Raw genomic sequence first — 27,032 nt, forward strand, 5'->3', positions numbered from 1 at the left:
GAAAATAAAGAGAAAAACCTGTATATTTTTTGATTTGATAGCATCAACATAGAGGGCTTCTGAGTACACCTACTAATTGATGCATGTGGAAACCAGTTTCTTTGGCTTCTGGGGTAAACAGAATCTGTCCATTGTTATTTGGCAATTTATCTTAGAATGCCCATGTTCATAGTTTCACTGATGGTTAGTCTTTGCTTAATTACTGCTAAACTGTTAGGCAAGAATTAACTGGATGTTGCTGTTTCTCTGTTTAGGCAAAAGGCTCATCAGAATTCTCTGTTACTATGCAAAATCTGTTTCATGTGAGATGACTGCATACCAAAGTGACAGGACAGAAAGATGGTAAGTAGCAGGTTTTTTGTTTTTTGGCTTTTTTTTTTTAATTTTTCACAACACATTTGATTGGTAAGTTCTTAAAAATAAGAATTGTTAGTTTAACCTAAAAAAAAAAAAATTGAAACAGGTTCCTTTTTAAGGAAAGAAACCACAAAATTAAAGGTAAAAATCACTGACAGAACTAAAAATTTGCAAAGTGGCAAAACTGAAGCTGACATTTTTTGCTGTCTTTAAACTCTCCTTTGCTTTTTTTCTTCTTTATAGCTTTTTCACTTTATAGCTGGGACTCCTGTTAATTCTGTTCATCAGGTACATGCACTGCTCTTTGAATTTAATTTATTGAAATAACGGAAGTAATTTTATTCTTGTATTTTCTGATTTTTATGTATTATGTGAAAAAGAGACAAAGCACATACCAGCCTTAAATATCAGTTCTTTACTGGTAAGGATTGCATTCATCATCCTGCAGAACTGAACGGCTTTCTCCCTTTATCCCACCTTCCAGTCCAGCATTTCAGGCTTCTAGTGGCCTCTAGTGGTTCTTTGAAATTTGCCCACATCTTTATTTCTGTGTGTCACAAAAAAGCTGTGTAGCAGGCAAGTACTTTCACCCTGATCCTGCCAAAGCACAGCCCATGTTTGAACGAGCATAGTGTTGTCCAGCTGCTCTTCGTCTTTGTTACTAATTCAGTACAAAAGCTGTGCGTGTTGTTGAACTGAAGTGTAAAGCTTGAGGAAGACATGGAGGGTTGCCAGAACTCTGTTTGTTAGAGCTAGATAAATGCTAAAATAATGCATTGGAAGCTCACAAAGAGGACAAAACTTGGGTCTTTTTGCCCCTAGAAGTTCCCAAAAACCCAATCAAGATAGAGAAAAGGCTTACTTTTTTTTTTTTTCTTGTGTACTGTAGGATGCAGACAGTTGGTTGTGGGTTTGGGTTTTTTTTCAACGTTACAAATATTTTAAAATGTAAGGTATACACTGTATGCAGTGACATTTTTCAGTCCTGGCTTGTGCAGTAGCATGAGTCCCTCCCATTCTAGCTAAGATGTGCTAATAGTATCAAGAAAGATTTAAACTCGTCACACCTACCCCAATGATAAGAGATAATGAAAGGGAAGGCAGTGTTTAAGTTGAAGGGAGATTAAACTGCCTAATGGGAAGGTGGGCAGCGCTGGGATCTTTATCAGAGTTTGGGAGGCTGGAGAGAAAGTATTTATAGGAGGTGATGTTGAGCTGGTGGTGGAGGCAGAGTGATGGTTGCCACGTTCTCCTGGTTAAATGCCACCAAAAAAAGGGAAAATGTTTCCACAATCCTGTATACCATGTTGGCATGGGATGTACATTGGTTTTGACTACTTTTTGCCAAATCTCTGCTCCTCTATGGCCTTGGGTGCTCTCCAGCATTTCGCAACTTCATTCCTTAGCCCCTTTTAACGAAATTTTGCCTATTTTTGAGGTAGGCGACATGTTGCTGGCGCTCTCCTGCAAGATGCGGAGGAGATGGTTACCTCAGAAGCAGGTCTCGCAAGCGCTCTTGATCGTCTAAACTGGTGACGCTTGAACCTAATGGGGATTTTTTAATTTTTTTTTTTTTTAACAACACGGCGTGTTGCTTTTTTGGGCAGAAAGTGGTGTGTTTTTTAACGGCTCATGGGTCTCCCGTTGGCTACCAGCGAAGGCGGCGCTGCCCGCCGCCATGTCGCGCCGGCCGAAGGCTGCCCGCCGCGGTCCGCCCCCTCACGGCGGGAGGAGGCGGGCCGCGGCGGGCGGCCTTAGCCCGGCCCCTCATGTCGGCGCAGGCGGGGAAGCGCCGCGGCACCGGCGCTGCCGTTTTCCATCCCCTTCCTGCCTCTTCCCCCGTCGCCGGCGGCGGCGTTCGGGCCTCGATCGCAACGCCAGGCCGCCGCGGTGGTGAGGGCGGGCGGCGGCGGGGCTGAGGAGGGCCTGAGGCGGGCGGCGGGAAGGCGGCGAGTCCGGAGTAGGCCGGTCTGCCGGGTGGCGGTTTCCAGCGCCCCGGGAGCCGGGGCGTCGAGGTGGGGGGCTTGCAGCCGGTCTGGCTCTGCTGGGACCCGGGTCGGGTTGGTTTCGACGCCAGTCGGCTCTGTCTCGGTTCCTCGCTGTAGGTCCGAGGTGTCCTTTTTCCCCCATTAGCCCGGCTGGGCAGTTAACAGTGGGTCTGAGCCTTCTCTCTCTCTGCTGAACAGGGAGCCTGCATCGACTGGGATCCGCCTCTGGAAACCCTGGGTAGGTGGGATGAATCCAGGCCTCCCCGCCATCCCAGCCTGCTGAACAGCAAGTAATTAATACTGCTTCAGCCTGTGCTGACTTGGAGGTAAGAAACACTGTGAAACCGGCCCACCGCTACAGCTCCTGTGCCTTTGCTGCTCTTCGGAGCATCTTAGACCTTGGTAACATGTAGCTTCTCAGTTTGTCCCTGGGTTATGTCCCACAAGCAGCTGAGGCTTTAAAAAATGAAGGACGTTACTTACTCAGTTAAATAGAAGCCCGGCATTAAAACTGATGGGGTTGGCTTTTAAAAAGAAACAGGCAAGTGTATAAATGTCAAGCATCTGGTAACAACTAGGACATAATGTTAGAATGGCTCCCTCCCCTGCCCCCCATATTACATGCCTTTCTTTGAGACAGATTCAGTACTGGTTGAACTAAAGTGGGAAATACAACTTGGATGTGGGAATACATTAACAAAACTTTGCCCTAGAGCCACTTGACAATAGTACCACTAAGTCCTCTTTTGGAGGGAGGTGTTTTGCCATACCTGACAGGTACATGGCAGTAGCTCAGTGCTGCAACAGAGAATGAAGGAGGAGAACTGGGAATTGATAAAAGTATTGGAAGAGCTACTGTCAGATGGGTCTGCGTGAGAGAAGTTTCGCTTGTGGGATGATCACACATCCTCGTTGTTTACAAAAGGCTGTTTGGGAGGGAACACTGATTGAGATGGCTGTCGGCAACCACAGCAGAGGAAGCTGGGTGGTTTTTATCCAGGGGTAGATCACCTTCCCCACCTTAGTACCACAGTCTGTTTATGTTGGGCTGTCCCAGAATGCCTGTGCTGTTTGTGGAGGGTGATCATGGAGGAGCAGAAGAGGTTGGGATGGTTGCTCTGGGCCATTATGAGATGGCCCTGGCTTGCTTTGAGGAGAACTTCCAGTCTTGTGTCCTAGGCAGTGGCTGAAATGAAGGCTTTTACCTAAGCAGGGACTGAAGCCCATGACTCTCTGATGAGGTGTGTTGTTCTCTGGCTTGAGATCTGGGTCCTAGGATGATCTAGTAACATTGGCATTGCTTGTCTTCAGCCCTTGTTGTATAAGGGCATGGGAGCTGCACTGAAGTGATGGCGGTGTAGATTGCGATGGAGGTGCCTCACGTTGACTGTCTTGTATGTTGGCTTATGTGTAGGAGTTAGTATCCACACTGTGAAAGAGCTTAACTGGTGAGACTTGCGGCCTGCTTTCAGTGTAACTGTCTCTTGCTGCACTACTTCTGCGCTTTCTAATTCAGCCTAAAAAATGAAAAGGATAAATTGCAGGTCAGAATGTTGTAGTCTCTCAGGTTGTGACAGGCTGCAGGTGCCATACTTCAGAAATGTTAAAGTGTTTGCCAGAATGATCTGAACAGTAAATAGGAGTTAACCTTTGGGCGGGATTGCCTTGAAAGCTGTTTTAGGGTATATCTGCTCTCGGAAAAAAAACCCCTCAGTATATCTGAGCCTTTGCTTTTCAGTCTTTTAGGAGAAAGGATTGTCAGCCATGTCTAGCCAACACAGCTTGTAGGGAGTTGAAATAAGATGTGTACCTTCCTAGTAGTGATGGGACCTGATGTTCTGAGTCAAACCGGGGGTCTCTTTTGCTCATCTTGTATTTGGTGGCAGTCACCTGCCAGATCTAGGAAGCACCAATTCCCAGCCTGTATAACTAAGAAACAAGCTGCCCAGTGGCAGTTTGTTCCTAATCCTAGTGCTTAGTTATCACTAAGGTAATTTAACAATGAAAAACTCTTTGCTAATGAATGAAGGCCTTAATAGCACAAATTATGTTTTTTCTTAAAATCTTAGCAAACTGTTTAACTTGATGTCTTAGTCAAATGTTAATTCAGATCTTTGGGTATTGATTTCTTCAGTTAGCTAAAACAGTAACCTGTTTTCTAAGGATTTTCAATTAACATAGAAATAATGCAGTGTAAGTAACTACTCCTTGTCATTCTGGGATCTCCTATCTTCTCTTCCAAAAAAAAAAAGCACCAGTCGGGTAGATGGAAGTTAAAACAGCTTGGAGCTGTTAATATAAAATGAAATTGTACTTTTAGTAAATCTAACTGTGGCAAATACAAGAAGTAAGTCTTGCATCTCCTCAGTGGGGAAATTAATATGTCTGTATTTTGAAATAATTTATTAAAGCTTTGGGTGTTCTTGTCTCCTGGCTCCTATGTGTTTTAATTACCTAGATGCTGTGGTGTTCTATAGACTTCTTAATGTTCAGAGTGATTCCTGTGTAACATCACTTGTTGTATGTTTCAGTTCTTCTATTGAAGAATTGGGGGGGAGGGGCAACTGTGAAATTGCATCCAATGTAACCAGATTATTTCTTTTTGTAACCCGTCTAGTGTAAACAAATCACATTGCATCATGGCGGCAGACTCTATGGAAATTGATGATGCTTTGTATAGGTAAGAATATCTGATTTTTAAGTGTTGCTCTTGACTTTTCAGCAACACTTATGCTTACATGCAGTAATGTGAAAGGCAAGGCTTGAAAACACTATCTCTTGACGATTAGGTAAAGGTGTGTGTGTACTTTTGCTGCTGTGTCCCTCCTTTTGTAGGGCAAAAACCCCCAAAGTGTTCAGCAAGTGAAATAAATAGAACCCACTTCTTGCAAAGTTAGCAGTGAGAACTGGTTGAATTGAAGATATGATCCCATCTTTCTGTAAAACTGTTCCTTTATTGGTCTCATAACAGGTGTTTTCTGACCATTATTAGTATTTGACCAGTAAAAAGCATAGGTAAATATATGGAGTTGTACAAAGTTCCAGTAGTATCAATAATGTGTGCTTTTTGGAAAACAGGAGTAATACTTCTCCTATCTGTAATACGGATATTCTTTCTGCCTTTAGCTTGTTTCCCTTTGATGTAGGAGATATTCCTCTCTTTCTTATTCCCCATCTTCTTTCACTACCTTCGTTTTGCCTTCCTTTTCGACATTATGTAATTTATCTCCTTCATAATTTCATTTATTCCTCTGTCTTTGCCATACTTCTCTGTCCTCATGAACATCATCAGTATCTCTCTTATCCTTCAGGGTTTTGGGTTTTTCTGGTAGATTTAAAAAAAAATAATTTTTTGTTTGTTTGTTTTAATTTGTTATCTGGGAGTGGCTTGAGATCACTTGGCTTGGCAATAGTTCAGAGAGCTTGTACTGGAACAAATGGTATCCCTGGAAAAACGTGGTGGGATGAAGAGCTTCTTTATATAAAAAAGTAAAATAAAATAATTTAAAAAAAATCATCTCTATGTGAACAAATGAGGCTTCTTTTTATTTCAGTGCATTGCTTCCTGTGATGTATGTGTCATTTTATGTTTTGTCACTAGTCTTATGGAAGTCATACTTTTCCTTGGTGGAAAAGATGGTATTCAGAATGGTTTAAGTTTAATTGTACAGTTGGAAACTAAAAGCTCAGGATCTGACTACAAAAGCTGTTGCAGCCTCTGGTTTGAAGATTTCTGATAACAAAGAAATTCTTTGGCTTGCTTGTGTCTTCAATCGTTAATTCCAAAAACCTACTATCCTGAATAGGTTTTACACTAATTTAAAATTAAAAAGTTATTCCTCTTCTTTAAAGCCTGGCACTGAAAAGATCTGTACTAAATGGTTTTCCCTATTTGGATTCTGAGTGCTAATATTACATTTGATATACATTTATTTCCTAAAGCATTGTACAGTTCAGATACACGCATGTTATGTCCTCAGTTGCTTGTTCAACGGAGGGCTGGTAAATAGAACTGTGCACACGTGGCTTGTGACACACGCTCACTGCAGAACTTGGTGTTGCAGATTAGAAACCGGTTGGAATGATAGAATAACTGAAAATATTTGAAATTTCTTGGAAATGACTGGGAATTCTTAACTTGCTTTCATATGCTCTTGACTTTATTTGTATCTCATTTTGATGTGAATTTATCTTTGCTGTAGTCGCCAGAGGTATGTTCTTGGAGACACGGCAATGCAGAAGATGGCTCAGTCCCATGTATTCCTGAGTGGTATAGGTGGTCTTGGTGTGGAGATTGGTAAGTTAGGTGATGTTTATTTAAGCAGATACAAGTGCATGTAAACATACTGTCCCAGAATACTTCTAAAGCTTATTGTAGATGTAATAAGCATATCTGAAGTATCTGAGAGAATTTATATGTGCATGATGCGTATGAGTAACATAGCAGATGCAGGAAAGATCCTCGACTTTTCTCTAGTAAGTTTTTTACTAGAACAACATTTCAAATTTTACTTTAAAATGTGCTTGCATGGGCCAGATCACTTTACCCAAAATCTTATGTCTTGGGTGAAGGTTGAGGGTGGATAATCCAAATTATTCCTTTAGGCATCAGTATCAGTGAATGTAATACAGGAACAGCTATAGTCCAAATTATCCCCATGTAGGAAATGGGGGGGTGGGAGGTAGGAGAACAGGTGAAATTTGCTGAAAAATGCATAAATAACTGCCCTGGTGCAGGAGACTCCTTAACAATTTCCCTTACTCTTCATAAGCAAGACTTGTCTTGGCTGGTTCTTACCTGGGGTACCCTTTCAGTTGGCTTTAATGGTACTCTGCACCAGATACCAGAACAGACTTATGGGGTTTTGCAGCTTATTGTCATTAGTGTCTCTGTAATCACGCTTGTGGGATAAAGAGCTGACAAATGACAAATGTAGAGAGCCTTTTTAACCTTTCTCATTTTATTCTGCTTTCAGTGGTGCTGTAGAATGCTTGAGCCAAATGTAAAAGAGAACAAACCCTTAAGCTGTGAAGTTCTTAGCAATGGCATACTGTTATTGTCCACCCACATAACTATTCAATTACAGATTTGCAAGAAACCTGCAACAGTCCTTCTCTCCTTTTTTTTTTTTTTTTTTTTTTCAGCAAAAAATATAATTCTGGCTGGGGTAAAGGTATGTAAAAGAGTTCTGTTGTTGGGTATTCTTGGGTGAGCAGGAGAAAAAGGGACAACACTACTAGCTTGCTAATCTTAAGTTTCTGAAACTGTCTTTCAGTAGAAGGATTGCAAAACATTTGAGGACCTGGGGTGAAAACTTTTAGTCATCTGGACATTCTAGTGGTACGGTCAGAGTCTCACGTTAATGTCCACTGCACTCTGAAATAACCTCATGTAATATTTTAACCAGCTGCGGATCAGACATTGAATCCTTTTGTACAAAGTAGCCTCTCCTAAATGGAGTGGTATAAACTCAAAAGGCAAACTATTCAAAATATGTAACCCTATTCTGTCATCCATCAGAATCCTTTTGTGTAGATGTTAGAATGGTTGGGTGTTTTAATCCAACAACTGCTTTTGTGCTGCTGGGATTAATTTTATTAGGGCGAAGCCTTTTAAAACTCTTTTCTTCCAATCAAAAAACCCCTTGTTTATATTTTTGGGAGTCCATTACTTTACAGGTCGCAATTGGCCCTAAATTGCAGTGTGGTAATAATCATCCTTGGTATTTAAATGCTCTCATCACTACAAGCTGGAAGGAAAATGCTTAATGAAATGCATATTGCAGATAAGTTTCTGTCTTTCAAACAGTAAGTTTTCTTGGAAAAAAGGTTGGAGGAGCTTGTTCTTATACCTAGTACAACTAGATCTTCTGCAGTGCTACTCCACCAGCATTTTATGTGGGGCTTAATCCTTTTGGGTGCTATGACCATGTACACTTCTTCCAGTAAATGCTTTTTGCTGAATTTTCTTAGGCTCTTACAGTTCATGACACCAAGCAGTGCACAAAATGGGATTTGGGGATCAACTTCTTCATCCATGAAGATGATATTACCAGTCAAAGGAACAGGTTGGTGAAGTCTTTGGAGTGAGGGAGGACTGAACTTGACTAGGAGTAACAGTTTCATCAGTGGCAAAAATAACAGTTCATTGTCCAAAAGCTACTAGTACCTATCAAATACTTGGTAAACCCTTTCTCTGGAGTTACTGGTTTTGAGTACAGTGTCCAGGTAAGTATTAGGGGAAGTCTAGGTTGGGACTGGAGTTCTCTCTGAGTCAAATATCTCACTTCTTGCAGTTGGGAGCTTGTAATGTAAATTTAATAGTGGGGGCCAGGGTCAGCCTCCCCTGTGAGACTAGAAAACAGTCATGACACCAGACCGTCAGTGAGTCCTGCTGTATATTGGACAAAGCTGTTTTCCTCAGACCTGCTAGGAATTGAAGTGTGAATAAATGAGTTGGTGATTATTACCAGGAGACTTCCTGAGGGACTCTCGTAGGGCATGTGTGGTATGAAATTCTGTATTGAAAATACAATTTTGTGGATGCATAAAAAACTTGAAAGTTGTTGTTCTTTCAGGGCTGAGGCCACACTTCATCGTATTGCAGAACTCAATCCATATGTCCATGTAGCAGCATCAGTTGTGCCACTAGATGAAACCACAGATCTGTCATTTCTAAAGCAGTACCAGGTATGTCACTCTTAAAGCAGTTGTACGTGGTATTTTGCTCGGAACAAACAATTGGGATTTTTTAAAATGTTTTTATGTAAGTAAATAAAATGAAAACAAACTTTAAAGTACATTTTGAGATGATGTAAAGAAAGAAGTTGGTCTTGTGTTAATGAAATGGTTTCGCTTCTTTTTTTCAAGGCTGAAACAGTGGTTTTGTGTTCCTAGCACTTTCTTATGACACTTGTTATGGAATTTACTTTGACAATAAATAGCTAAGTGAGATTGTCATACAATTTATTTTTTTTTTTTTGTTCGAAGGAGAAACGGAGACTTTTTCTTGCAGCTACATAGCACAGATGTTCTATATATATTTGGTGTGATGTATTCCAGGCAGTAGAAACTCAGGCTGCATAATTTGATCATTTATGTATGTATGTGTCTAGTGAAATGTAAGCTCCTCTGTGGTGGAATGAGGATGTTTTCAGTTGGTCAGTTAGCTGTCTCCTGCCTGTGTGCATGGCTCAGTCTGAGTTGGGAACTTTTTACTGTGTGGCTATTGGTTATACCCAAGCTCACAAAGTTTCTGAATGTCTCACTGTAATAAGCCATGTATAACTGAATGGGACACAGTGCATACGCTTTGTAACCCAATACTATCCTAAACTTTAAAAGAATGCTTACAGAAATTATATGTTTGCAATTTGATAAGCACCAGTACTTGAAGCTGGTGCAGGCTTCTTGGTGTACACTGATGAGTATCATTTGTGTTTGTTTTGCTAACTTTAATCTTAAAATTCAAGATCTACATTTTCTCTGAGATTATCCATAACTGTTTTTCTAAGTATTCTAATTAGGTTTTGTGTTTCACAGCTGCAGTAAAAAAAAAAAAAGTGAGAATTTGCTGTTCCTGCTCTTGCTCATCTTGTTTCCAGAACTTGTGGAGCAGTAACCCATCTGTTCTAATGTGTAATAGGAAAACTGACTCAAGACTGCTTTCTCTGTTATGTGTGTGGGAAAGGAATCAGGACACCTGAGTAACTTACTATTAGTACTACTTTTTCCATAGCCTGAAGATGTTGATTGCTTTCAGTGTCTTAGACTTATTTCTGTTCTTGTTCACAGTGTGTCATACTGACTGAAGTAAGTCTGTTGCTGCAGAAGAAGATTAATGACTTCTGTCATGCTCAGCAGCCACCTATTAAGGTAACAGAAAAAACACATGAATAATCCATGCAGTGAGCATTCTGGACCTCCCAACATGTTCTATCCAGAAATGGAGAAGGCTGGTTATGAGGTGTATAGTTCTATGCAGATAACATGTTGATGGAGCAGTTTGAGTTTCGGGAGTACGATGCTGCTACTCTGTACATGTGTCTGATGTTATCTGGATGCCAGCCCAGATAACCATAGCTTGGTTCTTAAAAAAAAAAAAAGAAAAAAAAAGTTCTGGTAAAGAAATAGTTTTCACTGTTAACTCATAATTGTTCTGAAAGAACATGCTGAGATTGAATGTAATGGTAGTAGAAATGGCAGTATTTCACTGTGTATTGGTGTGTTCCCGGTTTTAGTGTAGGGGTTTAGAAATGCTCCAGCAGGTTCAGAGTCTGTCATGAACGCTGTGCTATATCGTCAGTGGCCTGGGTGCATATGGCAGGTTTCCACCATAGAAGTTAAACCTGCTAGCCTTGGACAAGGTTGAATGTGAGAGGTCATTCCTTTGGCTTGTGCTGTTTTAGGGATACTCATGATTTTTACTTTCTTTTGTAGTTCATCAGTGCAGATGTATATGGAATATGTTCGCGTTTGTTTTGTGACTTCGGTGATGAATTTGAAGTGCTGGATACAACAGGAGAGGAGCCAAAGGAGATCTTCATTTCAAATATAACACAAGTAAGGGATAGAAGTCATTGTGCTGCTTTAATTTTTTTATAATGACTTGTTATTGGCTATGTGACCAAGCAGAGTGTTTCACTTCAGCAGCCTGCTAAGCAGTTGAAAATTGGCAATATAGCAGAGGCAAAGAAAGTTACTTCATTCTTGTGTCTTGATCAATAACAGTCAGTGATAACATGCTAACATTGTAGAGCATGCTGATGCCTCCTGGTCATTACTTGTAATGTAACGTCACAATATTGAGTCTCTTTTGAGAGAGAGAGAGAGAGATGAGATGAGATGTAGAGAGAAGAGAACGTAACCTTGGTGTGGGAATAGGTTAAGTCTTCTAAGGAAGCCCTGAAATAGGCATGAAAATAGCCTGTTTTTATGAGAAACTGCAGCACACATAGAGGAGGATTACTGGAATGATCAAGGGGATTGAGAGCCTGTTTTGAAAAGAAATTTAAGGGTTTGTTTTAAACTATCAAAGTAGAGGCAATGAGAAGAGGATATTGTTGCTAATACTTCCAGTGCAGAACGTTAGAGAGGATGTCCATTTGATCTTGTATTATTGTTTTGTAAGTGGAAACGACTTCATCTCCTTCTCTTATCTCTGGAAGTCCAGAGTATAACCTCACTCATCCAGTAGCAAGTCTTTTGTCCTATCTCCAGTCTAGCTGTAATAACTGAACTAGAAGGGGTTGTATAGCAAGTTGGGTTTGATCTGAATTAAAGCTCATGATATGTTTTGGGTAGCCTGTTCTTTGGTATCTTTAGAAGGGAATGGATGACTTGATTGTCCTCATTAATTACATAGAGTGCACAGTTTTGTTTCATGGCTTGTGCTGATTGCCTGCCAACTCAAGGAATGAATATATATCTGTGCATATATCCTGTGATTCATAATCTGATACTTGAGTTTAGTTGTGTCTTGTTTCCACTCTCTGAAGTGTAAAATGACCAGAATTACACCTCAGTACTGAAAACACCATCAAGTGGCTGTTCTTGTCCTGTGGACATGGTCAACGTGGCATTCTGTCCCTAAATCAGAAAAGAATTTTCTCTGGTCAACTCATTTGCCATTCTCCGTGCCACACAGAATGTAGTCCACCGTAGTTAAGTTTCATGCTACTTAACTGAAATCTTTCTAATATTGGGAGCTCAGGAAGGGATGGCAGGAGAGTTTAGAGGCCAGGCTTGCTTGCAAATCCACTATGTTACAGCCTGAGCTGCACCACAAGGTCTTGATGAGCTGTTCTCAGACTGCAGAGGATTATCTGTGTGCATGGGAGGTTGGCATGACATCCTGTAACAGGATGAGATGTTGTCTGAGATTCCTGCAAGTGTAAGCTAGCTTGTTTGTGATCTGCGTGAGGCTGTGGGTTTCCTGTATTTAAGCATGTCCAACTTTGTAAGCTTCCTAACTTTCAAGAATGAGTTTCGGGTGTCCATTTTAAGGACATCAGATGCAAAGGAAACATGGAGTAATAAGGACCATTCACAAGACTTTATTTCTTAATATCTGTGAAAATTTCTTTGTACATATAGTCTATTTTTGGTTTGGAAAAAGGAGATGAATTTGCTACTACTTCAGAATAGAACAGTGGATTTGACTGCTAAGAGCTAACAAATGCAGTTTGCTAACATACTGAGAATTGTAAAAATGAGAAAGTTTGTGTTATGAAAACACTGTTAAACTGAAAATAACAGGACTGAAAAAGTTACCATAGGTTATGGCAGAACTGAGGTACGAAAGGTATTAGAGGCTGCAGTTTCAATAGGCAAAAAGCTATGTGTCTACGATAAAGTGTGACTCCTTTACACAAGACACTTTCCTCCTTGCTAACTTTGCCATTTTCACTTTCAGTCAAATCCTGGTATTGTCACTTGCCTTGAAAATCATCCACACAGGCTTGAAACAGGACAGTTCTTAACCTTTCGGGAAGTTAATGGAATGTCATGCTTAAATGGATCCACGCACCAAATAACAGGTGAACTGTTGCTGACTCATTTGCAAGATATTTATTTTTTGGCCTGTTTTAGCTCACTGTAGTGTTAGTTACTGTAGCCAGAGGAGTTCTGGGTTGTGCAGACCTCCAGTGAACTTGCACAAAAAAAAATGCATTCTGGTGCAAAGGTCTTCCTACTGTAGTCTTGACTCCATTTCCATTTAGTCTTTCCAAACTCATCTTGCTGCTTAAGGAGCAGTGGAAACTCTCAGCTAGTGGAAACTAGTTGGCAGCCTCTGAGGTTACTGTTACTAGTTTGCTGATAAAACTGTTTTGTTTTTTGGAGGATCCCATAATGCCTGTGCTTCTGTCACGGTTTTGGACTAAATTAACACCGCTTTGTGTGTCACTGTTTGCCTTGTAGTTTTTTGGGTGACAATTTAAGTGTACAGGGATGAATTGACATCACTGTTTCTAAGCATGCTTTTGAAGTGATTCTCATGATTTATGTTTACCCTGCTTTGGTCTGCATCATGCATGTCTCAAAGCATACCAGTTGGTTCCTTTTGGATGCTGGGGAATTGCCCAATTCCCAGATCTGAATGCCTGTTTGTCTGGAGCAGAAGAGCAGAGTGGGTGGGTGGGGGTTGTTTGTGTGTTTTTAACTATTTTGTGGTCTGAGACAAAAACAGTACGCTTGAAACATGTGGTTGAGTCGTTTGGACCCTTTTGTTTTGCTAGTGTTGATGCTGTGTTCAGTTCCTTCCTCCTAATCACGGCCCAGCTTTTGGTGTCAATTTTCCATTCAGTTTTCCAATCCAAGACAAATTAACAATTTTTGTGTCTTCTTGCTTTATCTGAATGATGCTCCAGGTGGTATGAGAGGAAAGATGCAACTGAAATGCTCCAGCTGCCCTTTTTGATTGCCTGTTCTAGTCACGGGGCTAAAATCCAGCTCTGAGCAGTATACTGGTCACTGCTGTGCATAGTCTAAATAAAACCGAGAGTGATTTCATTTTTGTTATAGAGCTGTGGTCATCAGAATCCTTGTTAAATCTGCTGCCTCTTTAAAAAGCTTATTTCATAACAGATCATGTGAAACTAATACTTTAGCCCAGAGACTGGCAGAGAGGGACAATCCTGTTAGGAGGATCAGCTGTGTTTTATGCTTTCAAAGCAAGGTTGCACACCACAAAATTACAGCATAAGAAGCATTGGCAAAACCCCACTTTATTGTATACAGAACTGTAGTATCCAATGACACTTTTGGTTATCAGTCACTGTTTTTTCTCTTCTCTTTTCAGTGGTGTCACCCTATTCCTTCAGCATTGGTGATACGTCAGATATGGAGCCTTACTTACATGGAGGCATAGCTGTCCAAGTGAAGACACCCAAGATGTTTTACTTTGTAAGTGTGTGCTTGACATAACCAGGTTCTTGAGCGTTAATGATCTGAGCACTGGATGCAGAGTTCAGCAAATACATGATTTGTTTACCTGTGATTTGGGCTTACACTAATTTTATTGGTAAGAATAGTGATACTGATTTACTAAATCGTAGAGAATAGAAAATACTTCGAAGTTACCTGCCAGTGTAGAGAGAAAAAAAAAATTAAGGGCAGGTTATCCCTGTACTGCTGGGGACTCCATGAAGGTCTATGAATATGTGGTTTCTTGGTGGCCTTCTGAGAAGAAGAGACAGTTGGGTGAGTCTGTATAAGAGGGGTTGCATGCTACATGGTACTGTGTGCCTTTTTGGGCCTGCAGAAAGTAGATCCTGACTGCCCTCCAACATTCTTCTAAAAAGCTAGGAGTGAGGACCAGCTGCTTCTGATATGAGAATGCACAGCTCAGTATCTTGTCTCTGTGAAGTAGTAGCTTCCTGTTCTTCCTGACTGGGGAAGTTCTACAAGCAAACAGCCAGTTGCCTATAAAATCTCTGGTAGCTGATCTCAGAGCAGTTTGAGATGGGTCTTGCCACTAGGATGTGAAACATCTCTGACCATTTTCGATTTGACAAAACTTGCAGTAGATTATTATTTTATGCATCTTTTGTGGCATTAATAACAGAGAGAGTAATGGCAATGCTAGTAAGAAAGGATATTTGGTTCTTAGTCTCTCCAGGAAGAGTATTGTTTTGTCAGGTGGCAGTGACTGTTGTGTCCTTAGGTGGGTGTGTTGTTATCACGAATTCTGTTTTTCCAGGAACGGTTGGAGAAGCAGATAACAAATCCATTATGCCTTGTTGCGGATTTTAGCAAGCCTGAGGTAATTAACATGTGGGGATTTGGGCATAAGTACTTTAATGTTAAAACTACATGGAATGTAATCTGCAGCTTTATGTGTAGAACAATATAATTTCCTAACTCTATTCTGTAGTAGTTAATTATGAGTTTAAAGTGTGAAATAAGAGCGAGGTATCAGTTTGTGTGGTCACACAGAATATACATTATGGTTTAGATCACCATAGAGGCTTGTTATCCATGATTTGCACCAAGTATATTGTAAATTCATAACTCGGCCACCTCTGCTGTTTAAAATCTCAGTTTTTGATAAGTCTTTAATTCATGGGAATGTAAATTTTGCAAGTGACAATGATTTTTCTTGTTGCCCTGGTTTCAGCTTAAGCTTAATTTTCTTTCTAGTAGCTGGTATAGTGTTGTGTTTTGGATTTAGGATGAGAAGAATGTTGATAAGGCACTGATGTTTTCAGTTGTTGCTAAGTAATGTTTAGACTAAGTCAAGGCTTTTTCAGCTTCTCATGCCCAGCCAGCAAGAAGTCGGGGGGGGCACAAGAAGTTGGGAGGGGACACAGCCAGGACAGCTGACTGAAAGTGGCCAAAGGCATATCCCATACCATGTGATGTCATGCCCAGGATATAAACTGGGGGGGGGTGGGGCTGGGAGGGTGGATCGCTGCTCGTGAACTAACTGGGCATCAGCTGGGGAGTGGAGAGCAACTGCATTGTGCATCACTTGTTTTGTATATTCCAGTTCTTTTATTATTATTACTGTCATTATTGTTATTATTATCATTATTATTTTCTTCCTTTCTGTCCTGTTAAACTGTTCCTATCCCAGCCCACGAGTTTTACTTTTTTTTCCTGATTCTCTCCCCCATCCCACTGAGTGGGAGGGAAGTGAGTGAGTGGCTGTGTGGTTGCTGGCTGGGGTTAAACCATGACAGCTGTATTTAATGGTGTTTGGTTGATAAAAATCACACTGGCATCAAAGCTGGGATAATCTTAAAAAGGTGATCGTAGGTTAGTTGGAAACTGGAGTTAGCAGTGTAAGAATAATTTTTTTTTCTTTGAAAAAATGATTCAGTGGTATTTTTACAGTCTGAGAGGAAGCTGACAGTATTTGCCTCTAACAGAATTTTAGTTAAGTATTGGACATGCAAAGCATATAAGTCCCAGGCTCATTAAAATCTTAAACTAAAAAATGTTGATCTAATGATTTTTTTGTTTGTTTGATAATGTAAGGTGTGACTTGCCTGTTCAGATTTTCTACTTTTGACCCTTAATGCTGGGCTTTGGTGTTGATGTTGGCAAAATGCAATGCAGTCTAATGTCTAGTTAAAAGAAGATTACCGCATTTTCCAGTTTCAGTACTAAATTCTTTTGGGGACTCTTTAGTTGGACTTAGTTGAAGTGGGTGTTGAATGTGTGTGCAGGGTATTGCATTACTACCGAGTAATACTTTATGATCCCAGTTTGTAAAAACATTAGTGTAAGGTATTTCAAATTCACTTTCTAATGCTATTTAAAAACTTTTTGGGGGTGGTATGCTTAAGAGACAAGGAAGTGAAATGGTAACAGAAGAGTTCAAATAGTTGGTTTTGGTTCCTTCAGTTTTCTTGAGTTTGTAACTGTTCAACAGCTGTTGTTGTCTTAACAGGCACCTTTGCAGATCCATGTTGCCATGCTTGCCTTGAACCACTTCCAGGAGAACTTTGGTCGTGGACCGAACATTGGGTAATGCAGCAGTCTTGTGTCTTTGCTAAGCCTTGAATCAGACAGATCTCTCCTTTTATTGTAGTTACTGGTTTGATGTGCAGCAGGGTACCTTGTCTGTCTGGTACTTAATAGATGACATAGAAATGAAAACTTGAAATCTAGATGAAAAATGTTACCTAATGCATGTCTGGGTTTGTAACAGGGCTTTCCCAATATAGCAATGGCACTTTGTGGGCCCAGGTAGACAGAAAATGCTTCTGGAGGAAGTCCTTCTCTGTTCAAGATTTTTCATGTTGTGGTGTTAATATGGAAAAGTTGTTTCAGTGATTCCTAAATTATCATGTAGCTTATGTATTTAAAAAAAAAAAAAAGGTCTGAAGGTTTGTTTTTAATTTTCAGTATTTTTTTTCAGCTGTAGTTCTTGATGTGCATAATTTTGAGTTAACAAGACAAGTATTTACAAAGTATAAATCTTAAGACTGGACTTGCACATGGGCTTCTCCACTGAGACTCCTGTTCTTCACCTAATTGTAACACCTAGAAGTGCATCTTTAATGCTTACTGTTAAAGCCAATATAAATTTCCAAACTCTTCCTACTGTATCCAGTGCTTTTTTTCTCCATTGATTATGTTTCTAGAAGGACTCTGGAATGTTTAAGTGTTCATTATTGTTTCTACCCTCGTGTCTAGATGTCTTCAAGATGCTGAGGAAATGCTGAAAATAGCCATGTCTGTGAGTGAAACACTGGAAAATAAAGTAAGTGAGGAATCATCATTATTATAAGTAATATTTGATGTACTCATTTGCTTGCCTAAAGGTCACACTTTAGTTGTTGGTCTTTGTTCTGGTCTTTATATCCATCTTTAGATGGATCAGCTGGCTTTCTGAAGGCCATGCGAGGAAACAGAATGGTGTTTCAGCACAGGTTCAACTGAATGTTCCCCTGACATGAAGGCTGAATCCTGTGGCTATGTGAATCCAGTTTTTGGATAAATGCATATTAGAAGTACAGGGTATACAGTGGATCTGTCTTCACTTGAAACCCTTTTGCTAGTCAGTGAAATAATTTGTCTGTCTCTTTACTGAAGAACAATAATTTATGAAACTGTCAAGTGCTGACTGACTCGATTGAAGGGATAAATCTGTTGTTACTATGTCTTATTTTTCAGCCTCAGGTGAATGGAGATGTAGTGAAATGGCTATCTAGGACTGCTCAGGGATTTCTAGCTCCTCTGGCTGCAGCAGTGGGTGGTGTTGCTAGCCAGGAAGTCTTGAAAGCAGTAACAGGAAAATTTTCTCCATTGCAGCAGTGGGTAAGGCTGTCTTTGTTTTTGGATCCTTATTTTGACAGTGATCTTATGAATGTATGTGTGTAAGTTGTTGTGTGTAAGTACTGTATGATCAAAATAGCATGAACAAGTTCTGTAACGGGGGTGAGGAACAAAACTTGAGACTGAACTAAGGAAAAAATATAATGTTTTTATGTGTACAATAAAAGTGCAGCCAGTTTTAGTTAAAATTTTTGTATTTGGGGTTCAGACATTACATTCTTTTTTCCCACAAGCAAGGAGTGCATGGCCACAAAGGTGTGGTATAGTCCAGATGCCAGCTTAAGCTACTGTACATTAGAGCAGTGCTTTCAGACTCTTAGGATAAGTGTCAGAATAAAGTTAGATTTAAAAACTTCACAGTCTAATTTGGAGGGGTAACGTGGCTGTCAGAAGTCAAAAGCTTGCGGGTCATGTTTCAGTGAGCTTTTTTTCCCCTCTGTGTCCAGGTGCTTTTCCCTGTCCACTAAAATTGAGAAGTGAGTTGTAGGGAACTGAATGCTGTATAGTGTTCCACTGACAGTAAAAACTTAGTGCACCTAAATTTCTACACTCTGTTGTACATAGAAAATATTTACTTTGTTTTTTAAATGAAAATAACATGAATGTTTTTCACAGGTTTTTCTTGGTTTTTTTTTTCTTTTTTTTACAGCTATATATAGATATGTTAGACATTGTAACACCTCTAGAAAAGATGGGCTGTGAAGAATTTCTCCCACGGTAAATATAACTACAATCTGCTGGTTTATGTACTGTTCACATCTGAGTCTCAAGCAGGCATGGAAGATGTCTTTTAAAGTTAGTTCAGTGCTGTTTGCTGGAGGGACAGGTTTGGGGTTGAGAATGCGTGTCTGATTTTCTTTGTTCATGTCAAAGTGCAGTTTGGCAACAATGATATTACTGTGATAAATGGCAACTTACTAGTCTTCTGTTTTTGTCCCTGGTGCCTGCATAGGGGAGATAGGTATGATGCCCTGAGGGCTTGTATTGGAGACTCTCTGTGCCAGAAGCTGCATGATTTGAATGTTTTCTTGGTGAGTATGACTGACACACTTTTTGCAAGTGCTTCGTCGATACAGCTAACATCCACTGTCTTCAAAATAATGAGAGCAGCCCTGATGACATGTGCCACTGCGGAATAAATGGTCCAAAATTGTAATGGGACTTGTCTATTATACTTGTCTTTGTGGTTTTCGCTTATGTTTCTGACTCTAAAAATGTAATTTTCTTTAGGTTGGCTGTGGAGCTATAGGCTGTGAAATGCTAAAAAACTTTGCACTTCTCGGTGTCGGTACTGGGCAAGACAAAGGATTGGTAAGTCACCTGTTATCCTCACTTTGCTTATTAAAAAGTAATGTGACAAGAAATAATGAAATAATTAGTCTACTTTAAAATGTTGAAAGTCTAAGCCTTATTTCAGGTTGATGTCTGCACAGAGGGTAAAATGGCCTCAGCATAGCATGGAAGTAGTGTGCAATTAGAAGCAGAACACACTTAGAGCAGCCTTGCTGTATTTTGATTTTAAAACAAAATTTAATCAGTCAGTATAGGCAGAGCTGTTAGCTACAGTGGATGCCAACAAGAGTGCTTTGTTTTGGCAAGTTTCTGTAGAGATTTTATCAAGATTATTGCTCAGTGCTACACTTAAATTGTAACTTCAGCTGTTGCTTTTGCCCCTTCTGACTTAGGTTACAATTACAGATCCCGACTTGATAGAGAAATCCAACCTGAACAGGCAGTTTCTCTTCCGACCTCATCACATACAGGTAGGCTTTCTTGTTCAGTAAACTTTCTGGACTACTGTTCTGTTTCCTTGTCTTGTGTCCCCACTGAGAGCTGAACTTGTGAATGTATGTACTTCTGTCCACAAAAGACTTAAAGTCTTTAAGGAAATTCAGTATCTTTTAAAGCAATACCTAGAACTATGTTGGCATCCCACTTACCACTATTATCAGTTGAGTAACATTGGCTAGTGTGGTCTTAATTTGTATTGGTGTCTTTGACTAGCAAAATATCTCGAAGTTGAGAATCGGATGAGGAATGCTGTGTTGCATAAGAAGCTGCCATGGGTTAATATGCCAGAAATGCTTTATTGTACCATTGAAATTCAGGGAGAATAAAATGAAACAACAAAATGTAGACAGCACTGGCAAAAGTGTTTTCAATAGAAGCGCTGCTGCTAATGGAACTTGACCAAAGTTGCTATCTTCTGAGTTAATTCAGTCTTCATTAAGCTGGTAAACAGCCTGGCAAAAACACAGATGTATATTCAGTAAATGCATGATACAGAAACTGTTAATTCCTTAGAAGCAGAGAGACTATCCCTGTACTTGCAAACACAGCACAAAATAAAAAAGGTGGCTCAGATCTTGGCAGCAATGGGGAAAAGGGATTCCCCTGCCCAAAACCCAGCAGCTGAATTTTCTGCCTCCTGTTTATGTCTAGCAAATCTGTGAACAGATTACATTTTGGATGGATAGATAAATGGAAGGTGAACTCTGCAAGCTTTCAGAAGCCACACTGTCTTGAGTTCCTCTGTTCTAAGTGCTGATCCCTAGATAATTGAATGTAGTATAGCTAGAAGTGTCAGGTAGGTTAAGAACTCTATTTCAGTTTAGCTTCTGAAATTGGCTTTGTGTGGAAGGCCTTGCAGTAATATGATTATTGACAGGTGTTTGGTGTCTATGCTGCACAGACACAGTCACAATAACTAATGGGTTTATCTTCTTGACAGTCATGAACTGCTCCTTTCTTATGGCATTTTGAGAGCATGAGAGGCAGTACATGGCATCAGTTCCAGTTACTCGATACGCTTCTGCTGCACCATTTAAGCACTTACGCCTTGTGGTCTCTGATGCACTACTTCAAATAAAACTGAAAATAAACCTAGATTAATAAGATATTTATTAGTGAGGGAGGTATATGATTAAAGAATTTCCTTTATTGTATGTTTTGCGTGCTAACGTTTCTGTCGGTGAATTGTCTGATCAGCAAATGAAGTCATCGATACTTCTATGTCCCAGATGTTTTTTATCTGAATATTGTTGATACATGTTTCAGAAACCGAAAAGCTATACTGCAGCAGAAGCAACTCTGAACATCAATCCTTACTTAAAGATTGACTCATATATTAATAAAGTTTGTCCAGCCACTGAGAACACTTACAGTGATGAATTCTATACCAAGCAAGATGTGATTGTGACCGCTTTGGACAATGTTGAGGCAAGGAGATACATTGATAGGTAGGTTGTGGAAAGGAAGTGAGGGCTGCTTTTAACGTTCTTATGTGAACTCTGCTTTTCTATTCTTAATCCTTCTGATCTACAGCTGCTTATAAGATCTGACAGCAAATTGCTCAGATTTATCTTGCTTTTTTAATAGAGATGCTGCCTGGGGGGAGGAAGGGGTTTTCACTCATGGTGGAAACCAACTCTGCAGTTGTGCGGCTGCTACTGTTCACATGGCAGAGAACCTTGGAGTGAGTTCTTGGAAATTAATAGCTGTTAAGGTCTGATGAGGGGGGAGAATATTATGGTAGTCTTAAGTTTGAATTATTTATGCATAAGAATATGTATTTAAATTGATAAGTAGGGACGTTTACGTTTAAAAAGAATTACTAATGCTCCTAGTCCAGGTAGGCTCATGTTTATAGTATCCTGATCTAACTGGAATAGCTCCTCTTACTTAGTCTCTTCTTTTCCTGAGTTTGGTGTAAGCCTTCCACTCTTCTGAAAGTGCCTAGAGTCAATTCTGGTTACACTCCGGTAATGTCTGCAAGGCAAGAGCGTAGTGATTACGCTGTGTTCTGATAGTCTGTGTCTTTCCATGTCAGTCGTTGTGTAGCAAACCTGCGTCCTCTTATAGACTCTGGAACTATGGGAACGAAAGGACACACGGAAGTTATTGTGCCCCATCTGACAGAGTCCTATAATAGTCATGTAAGTGTTTTAAGACCATTGCTTACCTTCTGTAGCTAGTTCCATAATGCCTTCCGATTCTTTATTCCTTTCTGTATCTGTCTAAAATAAGTGGCCTATTTGAGTACTATTAGGAAATAATTACTTCCTTGGTTTCAGAAGAAAAGCTTACAGGGAATAAAATTTGTGCAGACTGGAGATGTCATGTCTGCTACCTAGCTGATGACTGCACCTAGGCCAATGATTAAAAGCAACTACTATATGGATCATGAAGCACAAGTTTTGGAAAAAGTCCTAATTCTGAAGCACTTCCAAGAGACGGACTTCCTTCTTTTTCCCTTGAAAACTCCCTTCCAAATAAGAATCTAGTCCCACAATGGCATTGCAAACTGTTTTTGTATTTGTGGGTTTCTTCCTTACAACTGCTTTCTGCCTGCTAATTCTGTTCTTGGTGAATATCGCCTCCACAGGCAGGCAGGAGAAACACAAGCCTCTGTAGCAGGAATTAGTCTGACAGTTTCTACAAGCATACATAACAGTTCCATTTGAATGGGGAAGGGGGAAATTAATCTGCCTTTACAAGGTAGAAATTTGCTGGCTGAGAACACCTTGAAATGGTGGACACAGAGACAGGAATTTGAGCATCCTAACAGTCTGGCTAGGATCCACAAAGAAAGAAGTCTTTCTGGCCTTGAGTGAAAGGGTGTATTTCATGTTGAGAGTGTATGTGAATGTGAACTGCACATCTTGGAAAAGCTGGCTGGCAATTTCTTCCATTGTTTGTGTTTCAGAGCTCAATTTTGCTCTCCCATGTTGAGTTTAGCCTATTCTTTATAAACAGGAAGTGATATGTTAGTGTTCATAAAACAAATTTTGTTCTAAGCATAAATAAGCCACCTTGTATTTTATAACAGTGGAGTTTTAAACTTATAAAGTCTAGAAATTCTTGGTGCTATTATTAGCAATGAACTTTAATAGGCCTGCATTTACACACAACTCTCCTTAATTACAGCGAGATCCACCAGAAGAAGAAATACCTTTTTGCACCTTGAAGTCTTTCCCAGCTGCCATTGAGCATACGATACAGTGGGCAAGAGATAAGGTAAGGGTATAAGCTTACTGGCATTCAGCATAACTTAATGTGTATTTGGAAAGGTGGGGGATCTGATATACTTCTTGCAAAATACCATATTTGTTCTTTTTATTTTCTAGTTTGAAAGTTCCTTTTCTCACAAGCCTTCATTGTTTAACAAATTCTGGCAAACCTATCTGTCTGCAGAAGAAGTTTTACAGGTAGGGGAATGTTGCCAGGGTAAAATACAGGGTTTAAACTAATGCTTTATGGATTTTGTTTCTATTTAAGTTCAGTGAGATTTGGATTATTTTCTGACTTTATTCAGAAAACCTGAAGACTTCTTTGGCCAAGTCATTAGCTGATCTTTCATGGGAACAGTATTTCTGGTGTGTCTATAAGAGCCAAAGTCTCATGCGTGGGCTGCTTCTCTAGCTCCTGGGTGCTCTGTACATGTTGTAGAAATATCAGAAATACTGAGGCACTGCTAGTGAATATATAGTACATGTCACACTGATATGCAACCAGCTGCGAAAAAATAAGGGAAGGCTTAGTTTCAAGTGAATTCAACTATATAATAAATTAGACTCAGTTGCTTAGTATCTTTTCTTGTGAGTCTACAGTGGCCTTTGGTCCATAGGGCTGGGTGGAAATAAATGAAGTAGACCACAGCACCTGGGGAAAAACCCAGTGGAGAGGGTCACATAAAGGAAAATATTTCACAAAATGACCTTCTGTTTCCTTTTGCCTATAATTTACTAAAAACATATTTACTGTTTGACTGGATTGGGAGGAATCTTGTCTGTTTTAACATTTTTATATTTCCTTCTCTATCTAGAGAATAAAATCAGGGGAAAGCTTAGAAGGCTGTTTTCACGTTATTAAAACACTCAGTAGAAGACCCCGAAGTTGGACTCAATGTGTGGAACTAGCAAGAGTAAAGTTTGAGAAGTATTTTAGTCATAAGGTAGGTAAGACCTGGGAAAGAGGTGGGACTAGACTGATGAGGATTTTAGAAAACTTGGTAGCCCTAATAAGTAGGTGTCCAAGTCTTTGCACTCACTTCCATCTCTTCATAAATAATGAAGCGTACTTGAAACTTGAAAATGCTGCATCCCTTCTTCTTTCTACTGTAACGCTTTTAAGTCTGGTTTATTAACTCACTCTTAGTGTCTCTGTTCAGTAGTCTCCATGCCATTTTCTTGGCATTTTTCCAGCTGATTAGGTATTGTGTTTTTCCAGAGCAGCAGGATTAGTTTTAGTCTAATCATTAGTGACTAATCTAGTCATTAGTCAGATGTCTTTTACTAAAGGGTAGTGGCTCTTTGTTTCCCCCACTAAACTTTTGTTGCTGAACTCATCTCCATATCCCTGATTTTCTCAAAGATGTCACAGAAAGGTTGGCTGAAATAAGAGTCAGTCAGTCTGAGAATCTGGTCCACAGTGTTGTTTAACATGTGTGTGTGTGTGTGTGTGTAATTTTGTAGGAAAGACGTGATCATGATGTTGTGTATTAATAAACATACCATATATGTGTGTATGGAAGCCATGGTGGTAGTCGTCACATTGAGAAAACACTGCATTCCCAATTGTGATATGCAGGAATCCTAAAGTGACAACAGGATGGGGGGAACTCTGTACTTACTGGATTAAGTGTCTTGCTTGGACTTTGGACAGATCAGGTGACATTGTCCTGTGAATGAATGGGCAAGTGACTCTGTCTAGTAGTACTTGTGTCTTAAAGCTCTCCAACTTGGTATGGGCGTCTTAGAGTTTCTTAACTCTTTAAATTACTTCAACTATGTATTGGAGTGTCTTAAAAGCTGTATCAAGCTTTCACATCATTACTAAAAAGGCGGCTTGATTTATTGTGGTCATGTCAATCTGTATATGACAAATTACTAAAGCTACTCTGGCTTTTCCTCTAGGCTCTTCAGCTCCTTCATTCATTTCCTCTTGATACACGATTAAAAGACGGAAGTAAGTGCAAACGTCCCTTCGTGCTGTTGTGAATTCATGGCGTATGCCATGCGTTCCTGTTCCTGATTTCTTAGGATTTCATCCTAAGTATGTCTTCTTACCAGGTTTGTTTTGGCAATCACCAAAGAGGCCACCTTTCCCAGTGAAGTTTGAATTTAATGATCCTTTGTAAGTATGGTATTGTCACTGGTGTATTTTATAGCATCCTATAAAACTCACCCTACAGCAGAAAGTGCAAGGCAGTGACTTTGTTGCAGTAGAAGCTGGAGTGGTACTTGATAGGTACTAGTGCATAGTCTTACGCTGTGGCAGATTCGATGAGCTGTCTCATACTTTCACTGCAGGTAATTTAACTTTCACTGACATGGGATTGGAGGGTACTGTGGGAAGTTCTGACAACGTTTAATGTGAAATGTCTTAGAACAACACATTTCATTTATTGTGTGACTACAGAATTACTGAGTTGTTGCTGTCGTACTCCCCTGCCCCCATTGGCCCACATCATGAAATGCAGGATGTGCCAAGTTAAATTGACTACCTAAAATGACCTAGTGGAGAGACCCCTTTTCTTCTTGATCACAATTTGGGTCTGATCTGGATGGCTTGGGTATTACAGATAATTTAAAAAAACTGATGTAGTTGAAGGATTGAAAAGGCTTTATCTGCTGCATATGTACACCTGCTTTGAGAAACTGTCTGGATTGCCATTTTTAGTTTGGGTGAAAACTGAGATGATAGGAAATATCAAAGTATTTCTGAGATGAAGCTTTTTATTGTCATAGTGATGTCATGTGAGCATTTGTAGTTGTTTTCTTGACTGCAGAAGTTAAGGGAAATATGGGTTTCATTAAGTAACTCTTCTCTGATCAAAGTTCACTTAGTTTTGGGGAGGACTTCCGAGTCCCTCAAAATCTGTCATCTGTTTTGTACTGTGTGCGCTGAAGGGTGGAAATTCTGTTTCTCTGTGTGTGTTTCAAGACTTCTTTGAATATAATTGCAAACCTCTGGGCAACTGAAGTGAAAAAAACAACCAAACAAAAATTATTATCTTCCTTTTTTCTTCAGGCACTATGGTTTCATTGTGAGCGCAGCAAAACTCTTTGCAACAGTGTACTGTGTTCCTTTCACAGAAAAGGTAATCCATACTGCAACAGTGTTCCCATCGCATAACTTGGATGTACCTGTTCAGTTTTGGCCAGATGTCCAGCTGCCAATTCTTTCCAGGAACTGATTAAAGTGATTCCGAAAGTAGTCTATCCTTCAGCACTGGCTGTTCAGCAACTGCTTACATTTAGTCTTCTTTATTTAAATCCCTAACCTGGAGAAGAAATGATCAGTGTACTGGGTATTTTCAGTAAGCACTGAACTCAGGAATTCTTATTTTGATGGACCTATTTCGTGTGCAATATAATAACTGAAAGAAGATCTCTTTAAGGCATTTGTTTAATTAAGTGTCTTAGCTATGGTCTGGGAGTTTTATTTTTTACTACTCACAGCCTCTGTGTTGCTTATCCTTTGTTTTTCTTGTTAACCTTTTTCTTTTCTAATTGGGTCTTCCTCTAAGTCATGTTTACACTTCAGTTCTGTTCAGTTTTCAAGTGCTAGGCACTTCACACCACTCTGGTTCACTGTGGCAACTGAAATGTCGCTTGGTGTTTCAGTGATGATGTTTCACTGACACATCATTGAATATTTGTGGGATTTTTTGGTTTTGGTATTCTTTCGAATGCTACTGGATGTAAAATCTTTTTGTGGGGGCCTTTTTGAGTTGATGCGAATGTAAATTATTTTTCTTCAAAACCATAATAGGATTTGTCAGAGGAAACTATTTTGAAGATTATTTCAGCTGTGAAGGTACCAGAGTTCAGACCTTCAAACAAAGTAAGTGTGATATTTAGTTTAAAGAAAAAAAAATCCACAAGCACTATCCCACAT

General features: G+C 39.8%; 1 protein-coding gene across 2 annotated transcripts in view; it reads left to right on the forward strand.

The window, feature by feature from the left end:
* The first annotated feature begins 2,106 nt into the window (after positions 1–2,106).
* UBA6 (ubiquitin like modifier activating enzyme 6) overlaps positions 2,107–27,032 on the forward strand; it is a 35,047-nt gene continuing 10,121 nt past the window's right edge. The window contains exons 1-28 of one of the 2 annotated variants that reach the window (XM_075033378.1): positions 2,107–2,250; positions 2,544–2,671; positions 4,963–5,025; positions 6,548–6,642; positions 7,491–7,519; positions 8,319–8,413; positions 8,924–9,035; positions 10,140–10,220; positions 10,785–10,907; positions 12,760–12,883; positions 14,146–14,249; positions 15,046–15,108; positions 16,741–16,817; positions 17,490–17,556; positions 17,970–18,113; positions 18,781–18,848; positions 19,084–19,162; positions 19,362–19,442; positions 19,817–19,894; positions 21,189–21,370; positions 21,961–22,066; positions 23,058–23,147; positions 23,258–23,338; positions 23,956–24,084; positions 25,046–25,097; positions 25,202–25,265; positions 26,163–26,232; positions 26,907–26,978. In XM_075033378.1, coding sequence (XP_074889479.1) covers positions 4,985–5,025; positions 6,548–6,642; positions 7,491–7,519; positions 8,319–8,413; positions 8,924–9,035; positions 10,140–10,220; positions 10,785–10,907; positions 12,760–12,883; positions 14,146–14,249; positions 15,046–15,108; positions 16,741–16,817; positions 17,490–17,556; positions 17,970–18,113; positions 18,781–18,848; positions 19,084–19,162; positions 19,362–19,442; positions 19,817–19,894; positions 21,189–21,370; positions 21,961–22,066; positions 23,058–23,147; positions 23,258–23,338; positions 23,956–24,084; positions 25,046–25,097; positions 25,202–25,265; positions 26,163–26,232; positions 26,907–26,978 — 2,307 coding nt within the window. In that variant the 5' untranslated portion in view covers positions 2,107–2,250; positions 2,544–2,671; positions 4,963–4,984. Of the gene's footprint in view, positions 2,251–2,311; positions 2,463–2,543; positions 2,672–4,962; positions 5,026–6,547; positions 6,643–7,490; positions 7,520–8,318; positions 8,414–8,923; positions 9,036–10,139; positions 10,221–10,784; positions 10,908–12,759; positions 12,884–14,145; positions 14,250–15,045; positions 15,109–16,740; positions 16,818–17,489; positions 17,557–17,969; positions 18,114–18,780; positions 18,849–19,083; positions 19,163–19,361; positions 19,443–19,816; positions 19,895–21,188; positions 21,371–21,960; positions 22,067–23,057; positions 23,148–23,257; positions 23,339–23,955; positions 24,085–25,045; positions 25,098–25,201; positions 25,266–26,162; positions 26,233–26,906; positions 26,979–27,032 lie in introns of those variants that run through there. The other variant, XM_075033379.1, reaches the window with a different exon arrangement.

This window comes from Buteo buteo, chromosome 1, assembly GCF_964188355.1.
Source record: "Buteo buteo chromosome 1, bButBut1.hap1.1, whole genome shotgun sequence".
Taxonomy (NCBI): Eukaryota; Metazoa; Chordata; class Aves; order Accipitriformes; family Accipitridae; genus Buteo; species Buteo buteo.